At 44.4% G+C, this 16,624-nt stretch overlaps 2 protein-coding genes across 21 annotated transcripts in view; one reads left to right on the top strand and one right to left on the bottom strand.

The window, feature by feature from the left end:
• The window catches only part of znf385b (zinc finger protein 385B), a 588,958-nt gene that overhangs the window by 41,000 nt on the left and 531,334 nt on the right, over positions 1-16,624 (bottom strand). For all 20 annotated transcript variants that reach the window (XM_085985989.1, XM_085985988.1, XM_085985990.1 and 17 more), the window contains one exon: positions 2,228-2,393. In XM_085985989.1, the coding sequence (XP_085842115.1) occupies positions 2,228-2,393 (166 nt within the window). The remainder of the gene's footprint in view (positions 1-2,227; positions 2,394-16,624) is intronic.
• Positions 7,287-8,947, top strand: LOC147120297 (uncharacterized). The gene is made up of 2 exons (XM_085986003.1): positions 7,287-7,458; positions 7,618-8,947. Exon 2 carries the CDS (start codon positions 7,881-7,883, stop codon positions 8,763-8,765), a length of 885 nt encoding a protein of 294 aa, XP_085842129.1. The 5' UTR covers positions 7,287-7,458; positions 7,618-7,880; the 3' UTR covers positions 8,766-8,947.

Raw genomic sequence — 16,624 nt, 5'->3', positions numbered from 1 at the left:
AGGTAAGAATCTTACCTCTGACTTCAATTACACTCTCCTCACACCTGCAGCCATTCTATACATAACACTGACCTCCCCTCTCCAACAATCACTGCACCACACTTCACTCCACCTCCTTCTCCTCCTACTCACACACTCTGTACATCCTACTCTCACCACTATGATATCCCTCACTTCCCCATGCTTCATACTATGCACCTCATCTGAAGCCCGCATCGCCTTGTGGAAAGACCGGCTCGCCAGTCTCGAACAACCCCCAGCGATGAAAATTTTACTTGATGAAAGCCTTCCCCCAGGAGCTAATTGCAACTGGGCAACCTGGAAGTGCCTTAACAGACTTAGGACCGGTGTAGGTTGCTCAAAGGTGTCACTAAGCAAATGGGGATATTCAACCAGCCCGACAACTTGTGAATGTGGAACTGAGGCACAGACTATGCAACATCTCCTGCAATGCCCATCGTTAGAGGAACCCTGCACTGTTGCAGATCTTGCCGAATTCAACAACAAGGCGCAAAAATGTGTCCAGTTCTGGCTGGGCTATGTATAGACTGTCTGTGGACACGATAAGAAGAAGATACTATGCACCCAACATCTACACGATTCAATCATGTTAAGCACATTCTCAAAACAGCTCACAAGAAAGTCACTAACATATTCCCTTCTTTCTTGCAGGAGAAGGAGGCAAAAAAAACTTGAGTCATTCAAGAGGCAATTAGATACTGTGATGAAAGGTGGGAGGGAATGTAGGTTTCTACAAAAATATAAGGTAATTGGGTCAAATGGCCTCTCTCATCTGTACATAATTGTGTGAAAATAACCCCTGTGGGCAACAGTAGCTTAGCATCATCATTACCCTCCATAGTATGTGGAGGGAATCAATAAAGAACTGCTCTATTTTTCCTATTTAGGCAAATAATTTGGTCTAGAAGATGGGGATTCTGCAAAGGATAAAATAATGAACTATCAGCAAAAACTGAATAAGAAAGACAATCAAGTTAAAACTGCATGTTATTCACCGGATTAATGAATACTCTTATCTTGCGTCTTATTACTTAAACATATTAAAAAGTACAATCACAATGGAATTTTCAGACATTGTTATTGCACTGATGGGAACTCAAGTAATTACTAATTCTTTGTGGAATCTCTTTTCTGAATAATAAATTAGAGTTGCCACTAGAAATACTCAGTTATCCACCAGCTGTGCATTGTTCTGAGAAATGAGGCTAGAAAGCCCTTAAGGCAGAAGTATGCATAACAGAATACTGTGCTAGAAAAATCTTGTAAAACACAATCAGTAGAATGGGTTGGGAGAATAACATTAAAAAGCTGTCTCTGTATAGCTTTGTTGACTTTTTAAACATGCCATTGTAAATTAAAGTTATTTTCTTATTTGCAGACTTTAAGAATGCAACTGTTGATAAATTGAATTGAGAAAAATAAAAACCAAATTTCTGAAAATATTAATTGTTACATTAATTTAAGAATTTATTTTATAATTTGCTTGTTTTTTTCCCAATATTATGATGAAACACATCTGATACATCATTCGGGATATTTTTAGCAAATCCATGCGAATGATCAATCATAACTGTGCCAAATTATATTGATTGAAACTACAGCTACGTACTCATATTAAATACTATTCTTCAATGAACTAAGTTGGAGCGACTGGCCCTTATTCAAACATGAGGGGTAATTTTACAAGTGTGTGCTACCGCAGGGTCTTGTAAAATTAACCTTAATTTGTTTAAGGAACCACTCCAACACCATAAGAGGCCTATGAATATTCCTGATGTCTTTTGCAAAACCCTAGTCTTTGGATAGGCTTCATCTCTGATTCTCTAATAGACTGGTTTGTCCAGCATGAGTGACTGGAAAAAGAAGCAAAAAGTGGAGCTATCTTGATAGATTGTGGAAAGAACCACAATGTCTTTGGTAGGTAGCCTAAAGCATAATTTGCCATTTCAATAGAACAAAATAGTTTATTGAATACAGCCAAACCAGTTGACTCAATGGAACAAAATACAATTGCAATTGATTGAGGTCATATTTAAAATGTCTTTTGTTCCATCATTATTAAATAATTAGTCGGCCATTCATCGTGATCAAGCAAACAGCATTAATAAAACATGTAGCAATAAAAGCAGAAATAAGCAGTATCATGCAAACATACAACACAAATAAAGAAAGTACATGAATGAGAAGAACAAAAGTTTCTTTTAACCTGTTTTTTCAGAGCTGTTGGGAGTGATTGCAGTGGTTGTGGTGGAGGAGGTGATGGCCTTTGTGCTGTCCTTGGTAGAAGCAGTTTTCTGCTTATTTTTCGTGGCCTCCAGTGCTTTGAGCTTCTTGGCATGTTTACTGCCTTTGTAGTGCGCCTCGGCTTGGCTCTACAAAGGAGAACAAATGAACCGTGCAATCAGGCTCATTTCTCATACTTTCACTAACTTTACGGGCGACAGTACAGAAAGAACTTTCAATAATAGGCACTAGACACAAACGGCCTCTGTCGGAAAATCGCTAGCGATATTTTCAGCAATTAAAATGCTAAATAGATGCCTCTATTGAAAGATATGTATTAACTCATCTAGTTAATAACATCATTCTACTCAAACAAAAGAAACTTATAGGAAGCATGCCACTAACGCAATGATACAGAGTGACTGTGTAGAGCACAGTGCTACCGGTAAAAATATATTTTGTATGAGAAACATTTTACTGGTACATGCAAAGATGTATCTAGAACACATGGTTGTATCATTCCAATTAACCATCTTGGATACAGCTCACTGTGTTGGCAGTAGTGAAGCAAGCCATGAAAACAGTAGACACAGATTGCACAAACAAGGGAACACAAAACAAAGTCTTTTTGGTTGTGTATAGATATCTTCTCTGAGAAAAGATGTCTGCAGCATTAGGATCACAATTGATTAGCTTAAAATTACTTCCAGGTGATAAAAAAGCAGTTAACTAAACACATATGCAGCAGCATTATCAGTTATAATATCAAATGTGTAAAGCATTGATCTAGTTAATCAGTGTATTGCTTTAATTTATACAAAAAACCCAGTTCTTGGACAATTAGGTATAAAATGACAAGAAAATGCTAATCTGTTGTCCAGGTTAATACTGTGGAAGCCATTTATCGGCCCAGATTATACATAATTGTAGAACACATGCTATATTGATAAATAAAACATAGGAGACTTCATCGCACCCAAGAGAAAGGCTTACTTAGTCATTTATCTACTAGTAAGTCTTTCTGCTGATATTTGCAACAAACTCTTAGCCTGCAATATCAGTGTAAACCTACTACTGTCAATGACTCACTTCAATCATTCCCCATCTACATATATGAGACCTGTTGAAACACAAATAATTTAAAGAAAGAAATTTAAAGTTGTAGAATGTTGGCTATAAATCATTTAGTTTACAATGAAAAAGGGATCTGTGTATATTATTAAATTGTAATTTTTCCTTTTCTAAAAGTAAGAAAAGGTGAAACTTTTGTTATTCGCCAACTCCCACACCCTGATAACCCACATCTTTTTAATGAATTTTCAGGTTCTCCGTAGGTCCTCTGCATAACACATCATTCCATATGTGAACTGGACAAACGTCCCTCTCTCAGGTTTGTTTCTATGCCACTCTTTAACTCGCCACAGTGAAGTGCACAAAAGCAGTATGGGTTGACTTGCACTCCAAATACTTCCTTGCCCTGAGAAGTGCCTTGCCTCCACTTGATTCTTCCCACAGATAACCCAGCTGTGATTAGTAGCTACAACATAGAGAATCACAAGAAAGGTTTCCGTGAAGAAGGTCCCTCGGTCTCTTTCATTTCATCCTTCCAGAATACCAACCTTGTTACCTCCACATTATAGCAGCTTGCTATTTCTTAAATTGTCCCGGCACCGTATGGTTATTATTGGCATTGCGCAATGTGGTGAAATAAGTCTTAAGTATATACCTTATTCTACCTGTGTATTGTTTCCTATTGTAATCTATTGTAACCCTGCTGTTTTCTTGGTTGGCCAGGAATGCTGATGTACTGTATACCACTCTGCTGTGCCATTGATTGTCCTGATCTGTTACTTCGCCCCTGGCTCCGCCTCCTAGTTCACTTCTGAGAAGCTGGTCAGAAGGCTAACGTGTGTTCTGTTCTGTCCAGTTCTAAGCTATTAAAAGCCAACTGTTTGAGTTATAACTACCAGTCTCTGTAGCTATTTAAGGTATATCAATTTTAATAGGAGAAAAAATTACACGGAAATGATTAAACTTTACATTGGGGCAGATTTTGAAATTGACCGCAGGTTCGGAATTAAATCCGAAATTGCGATCTGTCAAGGTACGCCTTGACAGATGATCCGCACTGATGGGGAAAATACACATTGCTGGCGCAAGGTTGGGCTAATTGACCACCAACTGCCCAGCAATTACATCTGAAAATGGTAAGGTGAGTGAAAGCAGGCACAGGAGCCTGTTTCACTATGAAAGGAGCCCATTTGAGGGCATCTGAAAGGATTGTTAAATGTTCTGGTATCACTTCACAATAAAATACATGTACCTAGTGGCAACATTCAGAAACATTAAAAATAGAAAATATGACAAGTAATATTTAAAATTATCAATGTTTTCTTCACTCCAATTGTATGATCAAGAACTGGGCATTCAGCACAGATCTTCCTCCAAATGTATGAAATAAAACCATTTTGCTACTTAATTATTTGATATAATACATTTAAAGCTGCCTCACAGCTGGTGTGCTACGTGCCTGGTGTATAATAAATCAAAAGGATCATTGCCAACGCCTTTCAATGCTGTTGAATTGTAATCCATCGTAATGGACCTTTGACAGGATATTAAATTCTAGCCTTAAAAGAACAAAAAAAATTACCTGATTTACATAAAATACACCGAACACATCTATGATTTTAAAAGCGGGGATGTCTGAAGTACAGCACAAGTAATTCTTCAGGTTAGCAAAACACTCGACAACGCTCCTTAGTGCATATAAGAAAGGGAACATGTTTCTTAGTATGAAATATAAATAACGTAATGTTTAATACACTTCCCAAGTGATAGAAACTGTTTTAATCTCAATAGAAGGTTGAACAGCTAAACGATTTATTTCACTTTAGTAAATGGTCAAAGGACGAAAATCATTCCATTGACCTCAAATTATGAAAAACATATGCTCCTATTTTTCTCTGTTTCTAAATTATTGTTGGTATTTTGTTACATAATTTTAACAAAATGCTAATATATGAAATAAGTTCAAGTACCAGTTTAATTACAAGTTTTTAAAATGTAATTTCAATGGAAGAGACTGAGAGAAGTTTCTGTGGGCGTGGCTTAGTTTTGACAGATTTTGTGGGCGTGTCTTCCCTTACACATAGGCTGTACGCTACGCTCCTAGGCTCCCTGATGTAATACGCTGCGCACAACTTTGCAGCGTCGAACAACAAGTCTACATTCTGGGCCTCGCACAAAGCAAGTTTGTATTCTTTTCGGAGGTCGGCGGTGGACTCTGCAGCTACGCCGCCGATCGCAATGGTTGGGCCATTATGTTTAAGGTAACTTCCACCACTCTGTACTGCTCCATCTACCACAGTTTAAAGGAGTTTTGAGGGGAAATAGCTACAGGTAAAGCAAAGCAGCAATTCCTGCTAATTCTTTTTAGAAAATGATTATTTATTGGAAATGATGTGATTTAACTTTTGAATTATTCTGTTAGAGACAATAGTCCTAATGTTTTTTATATATAAACTTATTAAGCTGTGGTATAATATCTTGGCTATCTCACATTATTCACAATTTCAGACCTGCTGACAAAAATGAAAATAGGTTTTGAAATAAAACTACAGTATGAAAGCTTCAGTGTCTTTTCTCAAATACAGTTGGCACGTCCCTAAAATCCACAGTGTTGTAAGTTGTTACTGCCAACACCAAATAACAATAACATGCATTTATATAGCACCTTTAACATAGAATAGTGTCCCAAGGTGTCATCAAAAAAAAAGACTGCATTTGTGGGAATGGTCAATTGCTCGTAGTAGCAGTCATAAAATGTGCATTTTGTTGACACAAACTACAATCAAATTGGACTAAATATGTTGGCTCAATCTTAATCTAACCTCGGTAATTCATAGCTATATAACTATTGTACATCAAAAAAATGTCAATGTGATAAGCCACTATATAAATGAAATGATTATTTTAACATTTGAAGAGTTTCTTTTGGAAGCTCTAATATATAAAATGCCATAAACGCTGCTTCCCTGGAGTTCCTGCTGATCCTCCGCCAAAGCTACAGTGGATGATCATGAGAACCTTGTGGAAATTTAACCACTAGAGTTCTGTACTGACAGGTGGACTCAAAATGATTGACAGCAGCTTGTGGGTATTTTTAAATACTTAGGCCTAGAAATTGGGTATAGCCCCGCTTGAGGCGTTAGAACTGGCGCTGCGCAAAGTTTATAGCCAGACGCAACTTATCGCCACCTGGCGCGATATTGGGTTGCATCGCCCCCAAAGGTGATTGAGGCGCGATTTCAGACATTGCATGGGACTCCTAAGGCGCAAAACTTCCGGCGCAACCCAATATCGGCGTGGACGGCGCAGCGCAGGTGCTCTCAATTACCGATAACCACGAGACTTCCAGGCGTTGGCCGGCTCTTAAAGGGGTGGGTCAGCCAGCCTCAGCTTCCACACTCAGTGCCTTGTAGGCCTCAGAATCGGCGCAGGCCCTTCTCTGGCGCAAAAAACTTGGACCAGATGGAGAAGGTGAGACAGAGAGCAGAGCGCTTCAGCAATGAGGCTCTGGAGCAATTGGTGGCCGCGGTGGAGCGCCGTCGAGATGTTCTGTACCCAGACAATGGCAGGAGGCCGAATCAAAAGGAATACCGCTGAGCTTGGAGGGATGTTTCTCAGAGGGTCAACTCCAGCAGCATGGTGACCAGGAGCCCTGTACAGTGCAGGAAGAAATTCAACGACCTCACTCGGGTCGTGAGGGTGAGTGGTGTTTATTCAAACTTCTGAATCCCTCCATCTGCACCTGACTTTATGGCTATAGGGTGCGCGTTGCCCCAATGGCCATGTGTCAGCAAGCACCCATGGCCCTTTCTGGGCACACACATGCACATTTGACTCAGGGCATCGTGTAAGGGCTCTTCCACCATGGGGGGCATGAGATGACCACTCAGGGCATCATGTAAGGGCTCTTCCACCATGGGGGGCATGAGATGATCACTCAGGACATCATGTAACATAACTTCCCCTTCTTTCCCCTGCAGTCCAAGCTGGCGAAGATTCGCAAAGACCAGCTTCGAACCGGTGGAGGACCGCCACAAGTGGTCACTCTCACGGATCTCGAGGAGAGAGTGCACCAGATTCTTGGAGGACGTCTGAGTGGTCCTGTTACCACTGCAGCTGCCGACCCCATTGTCGACAGCGATGGTAAGGTTCTCACCTTTTACAGCTGTCTCCTTCCACTTGGTCCCCCCGCCAGCATGCTTTCTCACTGTGGAGCCATGTCATAGCCTTGCTGCAATCTGGCATGCCTTGCTGCCAACCTGTCTTTTTGCTAAAGCCACTCTTCCACCTCCCTGCTTTCAGATGCTGCATCACCAGCTTGGGATCCGGGCCCTGAAGCTGCCAGTGCCAGTGCCTCCAGAGGCGAGGATCAGGAGGAAGCCGGACCATCCGTTCCAGCCTCAGGGGAGCCTTCACATCTGCAGACTGGGGATAGTAGTTCCCTGGAGGGGAGGGGGGGGGGGGGCTCTGATGAGGAGCCAGTTGCCGGAACAAGCGGCCTGCAGCAACGCGAGGGGGGTAGGCAAGTTTGTCCACCGGCTCCCCGGAGGGCAAGGCAGGGAACGATGACTGCTGCACAGGGTGCAGAGGAGGTGCGGAGCCTGGCTGAAATGAGCACCCAGGCCCGGCTCAGGCACACTGAGCTTATGGCTGCAGTGGGGAGGATGCCTCAGTCGATAGAAACACTGGCAAAGAGTGTGCTGGACTTTGGGGCAGCAATGGAGAGGACTGTCCAGGGCTTCGGGGCAGCAATGGAGAGGACTGTCCAGGGCTTCGAGGCCGCTATGGAAAGGACTGTTCAGAGCTTCGGACAATCCCTGGAAAGGTCTGTCCAGGGCTTGTCCGAGGCAGTGGAACAGACTGCTCCGGCCTTGTCCGAAGCAATGGAAAGAACTGTCCAGGGCTTCTCCGAAGCACTGGCACCTGCCACACAGGTCCTCACTGCTGCCACGCAGTCACTTGCTGGCCTCGTCCACACCCAGATTGAGGCAACGCGAACTCTCACTGCTGCCACCCTATCTGCATCAGTTAGGATCACCCCGGGCCCTTCCAGTACCACACGAGGCCAGGAATCAGTGGAGCAGTCGATTGTGGCGGATGAGCCGAACCGGTCCCCTCAGAGAGCCAGTGTGTCGTCCGACCATGGTGCAGGTGTCCTCTCTCGGCAGGTGACCATTGCTCATGCCACCGCTGGAACGTCTGCAGTGCAGCTGCCACCACCTGCAGTGCACACTGCTTCCAGCCATGCCCAGATCAAGCAGCCAGCCTCCGCACCCTCCAAGCCCAGAGGTCGTCCAGACCGTCACTCAGGGGCTTCTGCGTTTCCAGACAGTCAGCAGGCGTCCCCCAGCCTTGACGCCGCCACTGGGGTTCAATTATGTAGTAGCAGCAGGGAGGGAAGGGGCCGACCGCGAAAGAGAAGTCGGTCTCCATCAAGGGGCCAGCAGTAGAGGGAGTTGCTGAGACGTTTCTTTCTCCAAATTCAAGGACGCCCTCACCTGTTGTGATGGTTTGTTTAGTTTTGTGGCTTTGCCAGAGAGTTAACTGTTATTTTGTTAGTTATGGTTTCTGTTGACATGACGTTGTTATGCTGGAAGGAAGCACTTTTTTGACAATAAAGAATTTTTTTAATTTACAATGGTACTCGTAACTATTTACACTCATGGTGGCCTTCATAGGCTTTGTACGATCCGAAGTGCGCAGGACAAATGACACCCATCATTCCGTCAGAGGGGCCTAGAACCGAGTCCTTATGAGCCTCTGACGGGCGGCCCTTCCAGTTTCAGGAGCCCTCCCATCTTCCTCCTCCTCCTCCTCGTCCGCATGCTCCTCCTCCTCGTCCGCCTGCTCTTCCTCCTCCTCCTCCTCCTCCAAGTCCGCCTGCTCTGCTGGACCTTGAGGGTCGGCTGGCATTGGCTGGGTTCGTCGAATGGCCAAGTTGTGGAGCATGCAGCAGACGACGATGCGACCCACTTGCTCCGGCGAGTACTGCAGGGCTCCCCCCGAATGGTCTAGACAGCGGAAACGCTGTTTGAGCACACCAATAGTGTGCTCCACAATGTTCCTGGTCGCCTGATGGCTGCTGTTGTAAAGCTCTTCTGCCGCGGTGGCAGGCAAACAGAGTGGGGTCATGAGCCATGGGCAGAGAGGATAGCCCTTGTCGCCCAGAAGCCAGCCTCGTGGGTGAGCCGGGCTCTCAAAAAGGTCAGAAACTGAGGTCTGCCGCAGGATGAACGCATCGTGGCTGCTCCCAGGGAATTGTGCGTTGACTGCCATGATCATCTGGCGGTGGTCACAGACCAGCTGGACATTGAGGGAGTGGAACCCCTTGCGGTTGCGGAACTCCTCCGGATTGGCGCCCGCAAAGCCACATGTGTGCAATCAATGGCCCCCTGCACCATGGGGAAGTCCGCAATAGCAGCGAAGCCCTGCGTGCGCTCCGCCTGCTTCTCCAGGGTCACAGGGAAGGTGATTAATTGACGCCTCCTTCTATAGAGGGCAGCTGTCACTTGCCGGATGCAACAATGCATTGCAAATTGTGTTATATTTGCGATGTCCCCAGTGGCTGACTGAAAGGATCCGCTTGCGTAAAAGTTCAGGGCAACAGTCACTTTGACGGCAACCGACAGAGAGGTCCTGCACCGTAGACGCGGCTGCAGATCCTCAGCAAGCAGGTGGCACAGTTCAGTCACAACCTCCTTACCGAATCTGAGCCTTCGCAGATACTGCTCCTCCGACATGGTAAGGTATGACACCTGCTGCCTGAAAACCCTCGCAGCGTATCGTCAGATTGGGTGACCTCCATTGCCCCTCCTCCTTCTGGCCAATCCCGGCCCTCTCTCCCGCCGTCTCTGTGCCCCTTCCAAGTGTCCGGCCATGAGGACGTTCCCTTCCAAAGCAGCTCCCATTGCTATGCCAGATGGGCAACACACAGTAATGTCTAGCGCTCCAACTGCTCCGGACAGGGCTGCAGGTCCCAAGTCTTTGAAGGCTAAATCCGAAAAATAGTGTGCAACAGTAGCTCACCAACTCTCTCCAACAACGATCAGAATGAACAGGCCAAGTGGCTGCAGTTTTTATACTAGAGCTGTCCCCTTTAAATAGCACCCCCCGACTCCGAGAAGGGCCTGGGAACGTTCCATCCAACTGTCACTAATAGCGCCAGGCGGAAAGGTTCCGGGTGCCACCGAATATCCGGTCAGGGGCGCCAAAAAGGCATTGCACACTGAAATGACGTCATGAACTGCCTGTGCACGCGGGCACGTGCTAAGAGCGCAGGCACTAAATGGATACTCAATATGGGAGGTGTCGCTATCTTCATTGCGCCTGCCCGAACATTGGGTAACGCCCCAATTCTTGGGCTCTTTAGGCGCTAATTGCTGGTGCAAACAACCGAATTTCTAGGCCTTAATCTATTATATACCGCAATGTTACCACTTTAGAACAAGCTATCAAATATGAAACAAATGACTGCATTTGGTGTTATGTTTCTACCCAGGTTCTGCAAGTGATGGTTAACTGTATATTGATAATTCTGCACACAAAGAACACTGTCTAGGAATGAACTCCACAGGCAGAAATACTGGAGGATAACTTGGAGAAATATAAAAAAATAATGTTAAGTCAGAGGTTGAAACTAGATTCAGAATCTTGAAGGAAGTTGATGATAAAACAACAGAACAGAATCAGTCACTTCCAAAATTCTATGGAAACAGGAATTGTTTTGAACATTTGCCATCCTCCAGTCCTGTGCTACAAGTGAAATGAATAAGACAGATAATTGTACACCAGTTAGCCTCACATTGGCAGCAGCAAACTGTTAGAAATGATAATAAAGCATAGCATTAGAGAACAATTAGATATGGGTTGCTCAGGGAGAGATAATATGGATTTGTAAATGACAGGCCACTTAATTTAATCAAATTCTTTGAGGAACTTACTAAATGTATAGTTAAAGGGGATGCAGTGGATGTGATATATTTAGACTTTCAAAAAGCATTTAATAAAATGGCACATAAGAAACTTGTAAATATTAATGCCCATGGTGTTAGAGGTAAAGTAGCAGCATGGATAAAGGATGGTTAAAAGTGACATTGCAGATAGTAGGAGTGATCTCTCTCAGATTGCCAAAGTATAGCTAGTGGCGTACCCTGGAGATTTATGTCAGGACCTCTCTTGTTCACTATATACACTTAGACATAGGTTTATAAGGATTGATATTAAAATTTGCTGTTGATATCAAATTAAGGGCATGGCAAGCTATGAGGAAGAACGTTGGAGAACATAGTGGCACATAAGAAACATTACTCCATCCCTGGCATTTTAAGCCAATTAAGCTCTAAATTAATAGTGGAGGGAGGGATTTCAGACATAGGTTAAGGGAGTGGGCAGATCGGTGGCAAATATAGATAATTATGAAATAATATATTTTGGGAAAGAATTAAGAGTGAGAATATACCCTAAATGTCAGAATTCTCAATGAGGTGGAGGAATATACGTTATTAAAGTATGCTATGAAATAATAGTGTAAGAATATTTTTGCCTTTGTTTGAAATCCCTCCCTCCACTATTAATTTAGTCCTTAATTTGGTTTAAAATGCCAGGGATGGAGTAATGTTAGAGGGGAAGATGAAGGGAAGGAAGCAGCAGTGATAGCTGCATTGATGGTCTCAATTTTAGAGACAAAGAAACCCATGGGCTCCTTGCACTTGGTATTGGAAGTAAGGGTGGAGGCTGTTGGGGGAAGGGGATTTGAGGAGGCAGTAAGTCATGGAGAAGATGATTAAGGCTGTTCTTGGCTTGCGGAATGATTTCTGGAATAGTAGGTGTGTTGGGAGATGGAGAGCCAGTAGGTTAGCGACAATGACAGGGATGGTCAGGCAGGACTTAGGGCTGGATTTTCATTCAGCAGTCGGGAAGGAGGCGGGATTACAACTTTTGGGTTGTAGTCCCGCCTACATCGACGTCTGGCCAACCCACACGATTTTCCCTTGATTGACCTTGTTGAGCCCGCCCAGCGGGCTCAGCAGGCCAATTAAGGGCCACCCGGCAACAGGTGACGTCACAGACTGAAACTTCATCTGTCAAGACGTCTTGACAGATGAAATATCAGTGTTTCACAGCTGTTTGAAGCTGTCAAACACTGACAGTCTGACTTCTAACCTGAGTCCTTCTACGCAGACTCAGTTAGAACTCTCACCGGCAATGAAAGCTGAAGGCTGTCACTTTTGACAGCTCGCAGCCATTTTGCTTTCAGTGCCGGCTGAGTGATGGACTCCCGAAACCTAGAGGAAGAAAGGCTGTTAAGGTAAGTACAGGTAATTTAAACTTCTTTACACACTTTAGACACACCAAACACACTTACCTTTGCACTCATGCACCCATCACTCACCTGAACACCGACATCGCGACCCCTCCAAGTCCTTCAACCCGATGGCCCGCCTGCTGTAACATGGCGTGGTTTGGAGCCGTCGGGAATCCCACACGACACCCCTCAAAATAGGGATTAGGCTAAAAACTGCCTGTTAACTACCTGTTCACAGGCAGTTAATTGGCACTAATCCCTTCCCGCCTCGGGTCGGCGGGTCCCAGTGCGGGGCGGGTACCCGCCTCCTTTGAAACTTATATGGAGGCGGGTTTTGGGCGGGATGGTGTCGGGACCCCCGAATTCGGGATTTTAGCCCCCCGCACGCCTAAAAGCCCGCCTCACGGCACACTGAAAATCGAGGCCTTAGTGTGGGGCAAAATACATGCAGCAGAGTTTTGGAAAAGTTAGATTCATGCAAAGCAGAGGATGGAAGCCAGCAAGCAAAGCATTAGAATCATCAAGTCTGGAATTTACAAATACGGTGGAGGGGCAATGTTGCAGTGGTCAAAGCGAGCAGTTTTGGTGTTCGATGGCGTGTGAGGTTTAAGCTCAGCTCAAGGTCGAACAAGATTCCAAAGCTGCAAACAGTCTGGGTTCACCCTGACATAATGGCTGGGGAGGAAGAGTGGGTAATGTAACCCCACTATTCAAAAAAGGTGGTAGAGAGAAAACGGGGAATTATAGACCGGTAAGCCTGACATCGGTAGTGGGGAAAATGCTAGAGTCCATTATAAAAGATGTAATAGCAGAGCACTTGGAAAACAGTGACAGGATCGGACAAAGTCAACATGGATTTACAAAAGGTAAATCATGCTTGACTAATCTACTGGATTTTTTGAGGATGTAACTAGTAGAATAGATTAGGGAGAACCAGTGGATGTGGTGTATTTGGACTTTCAGAAGGCTTTCGATAAGGTCCCACATAAGAGATTAGCGTGTAACGTTAAAGCACATGGGATTGGAGGTAAGGTACTGACTTGGATAGAGAACTGGTTGGCAGACAGGAAGCAAAGAGTTGGAATAAACGGGTCTTTTTTCGAGTGGCAGGCAGTGACTAGTGGGGTACCACAGTGATTAGTGCTAGGACCCCAGCTATTCACAATATATATTAATGATCTAGATAAGGGAACTAGATGTAATATCTCCAAGTTTGCAGACGACACAAAGCTGGGTGGGCGTGTGTGCTATGAGAAGGATGCCGAGAAACTTCAGTATGATTTGGACAGGTTGGGTCATTGGGCAGATGCATGGCAGATGCGGTATAATGTGGATAAATGTGAGATTATCCACTTTGGTGGCAAAAACAGGAAGACAGATTATTATCTGAATGGCAATAGATTGGGAGAAGGGGAAGTGCAACGAGACCTGGGTGTCCTTGTACACCAGTCGCTGAAGGTAAGCATTCAGGTGCAGCAGGCGGTTAAGAAGGCAAATGGTATGTTGGCCTTCATAGCGAGAGGATTCGAGTACAGGAGCAAGGATGTCTTGCTGCAGTTGTACAGGGCCTTGGTGAGAGCACACCTTGAGTATTGTGTGCAGTTTTGGTCGCCTTATCTGAGGAAGGATGTTCTTGCCATGGAGGGAGTGCAGCGAAGATTCACCAGACTGATACCTGGGATGGCAGGAATGACGTATGAGGGGAGATTGAGTCAATTGGGTTTATATTAGTTTAGAAGAATGAAAGGGGATCTCACTGAAACTTATAAAATTCTAACAGGACTAGGCAGACTAGATGCAGGAAGGATGTTCCCGATGGCGGAGGAGTCCAGAACCAGGGGTCACACTCTAAAGATAAGGGGTAAGCCATTCAGGACAGAGATGAGGAGGAATTTCTTCACCCAGAGAATGGTGAACCTGTGGAATTCTCTACCACAAAAGGCAGTTGAGGCCAATTCATTAAATATATTCAAGAAGGCGTTAGATATATTTCTTAAGGCTAAAGGGATTAAGGGATACGGGGAGAAAGCAGGGACAGGGTACTGAGTTTGGATGATCAGCCATGATCTCATTAAATGGCGGAGCAGGCTTGAGGGGCCAATGGCCTATTCCTGATCCTATCTTCTATGTTTCTATGTTAGTGGTATGGGACTGCAGTTTGTGCCAGGATCCAAAGACAATGGTTTCAGTCTTCCTGACATTGAGCTGGAGAAAGTTATAACTTGCACCAGTCGAGGAAAATCAGCGTTATTGTAATTTACTTGATGCTTGGTTTTTTTTACCCTTTGAACTTCAATTTCTTTAAGCAGTAATTCTGATGTAATATCATTCTTGTTTTTTCCCCAAATTGTATTTATGTATAATATTTTGAATAACAAGTGCTATTTATTAGTATTAGTCAATATTCCCATTCAGTTTGCATTCAGTGATATCACCAAGGTAAAACAGATATAACTCAGAGCTTCCTTTACTTTCCCAAGCAACATGCTTCAGCATGACATTTCTAATCAAGATTGCAGAATTAGAGTCAGTTTGTATGGAATTGGGTGTCAGTAGTATACTATGGATGCATGTCTGCAGGAAATATGGCTGTCGCTGTCAAACATGATTTCACTGAAAATTATTAGAAAACTAGTCACTGTCATCTTCATGGAAGCTTTAAACAACTACCCCTAACTTAAATCCCAAAGAAAAAAATCCAGAAATTATTTTGGGAATGTACCTGAACAATTAAAGAAAGTTATAAAAAAGTTTTTAATATATCAGGAACTGAATTATCTTTATGTATAATAGCTGGACAATTTCCAGCTTAAGACCTAACTAATAGGCTGATAATGTGATGCTAATGCAGTGGTGTCAGGACTGGTGGTCTTTGGGTGCTGTATGCACCTGCAGTGCCTTTAAGCAGGCCTCATGTTGTAAGATAAGGCCAGTTCCTTCACACAATACTGTGGCACTCCTGGTGCGTGATGTGTTGGGTGTGCCTTGGGATGAAGGGCTGGGTTATTCAGTGCAAGCAGTTCTTATAGGGCTGCTTGTTCCCTTTAAAACTCTCCCCAACTTTTCTTTTTGCCTCTCTCTCTTTCAGATAGGAGGTATAGGGTGGCATGGTAAAGAAAGAAGCCATCAACACCTGCAGATGACATATTCCGCTTGGAGTTGTGGGGCAAATGTAGCACTCAATGGCTCCTTTCCCTTCCCATCCCATCACCCATCACTCATGCTTTCCCTGCCCCCTTACTTGGATCATGTCCACTACCTCTTAGCCTTCCTACCACCCTCTCACTCTTATTACCTCTACTCATGCCCAGCACTACATCTTCCACTTCCACTTTGAGAGCAGGGCAGAGGCTGGTTACTCTAAGATGAATGGCTCATTTCTTGATCTCTGAAAGCAGTTTACTTGATCAATGCCCTGACACTGGACTCAATATCCACCCCTCCAGCACAGTGGCTGCAAGACGTATCATTGATAGGATACACTGCTGCAACTCGCCAAGGTTACTTTGACAGCATCTCCCTCCTGTGTGACCTCTATCACTAAGAAGGACAAAAGCACCAATGACATCGGAACAGGATCACCTCCAAGTTCCCCTCCACTTCACAAACTATCCTGATTGGACAGATATTGCTATTTCTTCATTATCGCTGGGTCAGAATCCTGGATTTCACCAGTTATCACCATTATGGGAGCATCATGACAAAGGCTGGCGAGTCAAGGAGAAGGTTCATCATAAACTTCTTAGAGTAAGTAGAGATGGTCAATTAATGTGGCCAGGCCAGCATCACCACATCCAAAGAACAAATTTTTAAAAAACCTACCTGCTCAATCCCTGTATCCACCCTTCCTCTACTGTCACTCACCTCATCCTAACTCTCCATTCCAACTCTCTCCCCTAAGGCTGGGTGCCTGTAGAATCCTTAACCTGTTTCCCACACCCCTTCCTACCTTCCCCTCTTATCCATTTCTCTCAAAGGGGCTTTTTTTGCTTTCAAAATGCAACT

The sequence above is a fragment of the Somniosus microcephalus genome, chromosome 4, assembly GCF_052327205.1.
Source record: "Somniosus microcephalus isolate GS21.2 chromosome 4, FLI_Smic_1.0, whole genome shotgun sequence".
NCBI classification, from domain to species: domain Eukaryota; kingdom Metazoa; phylum Chordata; class Chondrichthyes; order Squaliformes; family Somniosidae; genus Somniosus; species Somniosus microcephalus.
The sequence above is the reverse complement of the archived record's forward strand: the minus strand, read 5'-3'. Positions and strand labels throughout refer to the sequence as shown.

Bases quoted from the DNA above. Each gene is read 5' to 3' on its own strand.
- LOC147120297 (XM_085986003.1), top strand. From the start codon at position 7,881: ATGACTGCTGCACAGGGTGCAGAGGAGGTGCGGAGCCTGGCTGAAATG.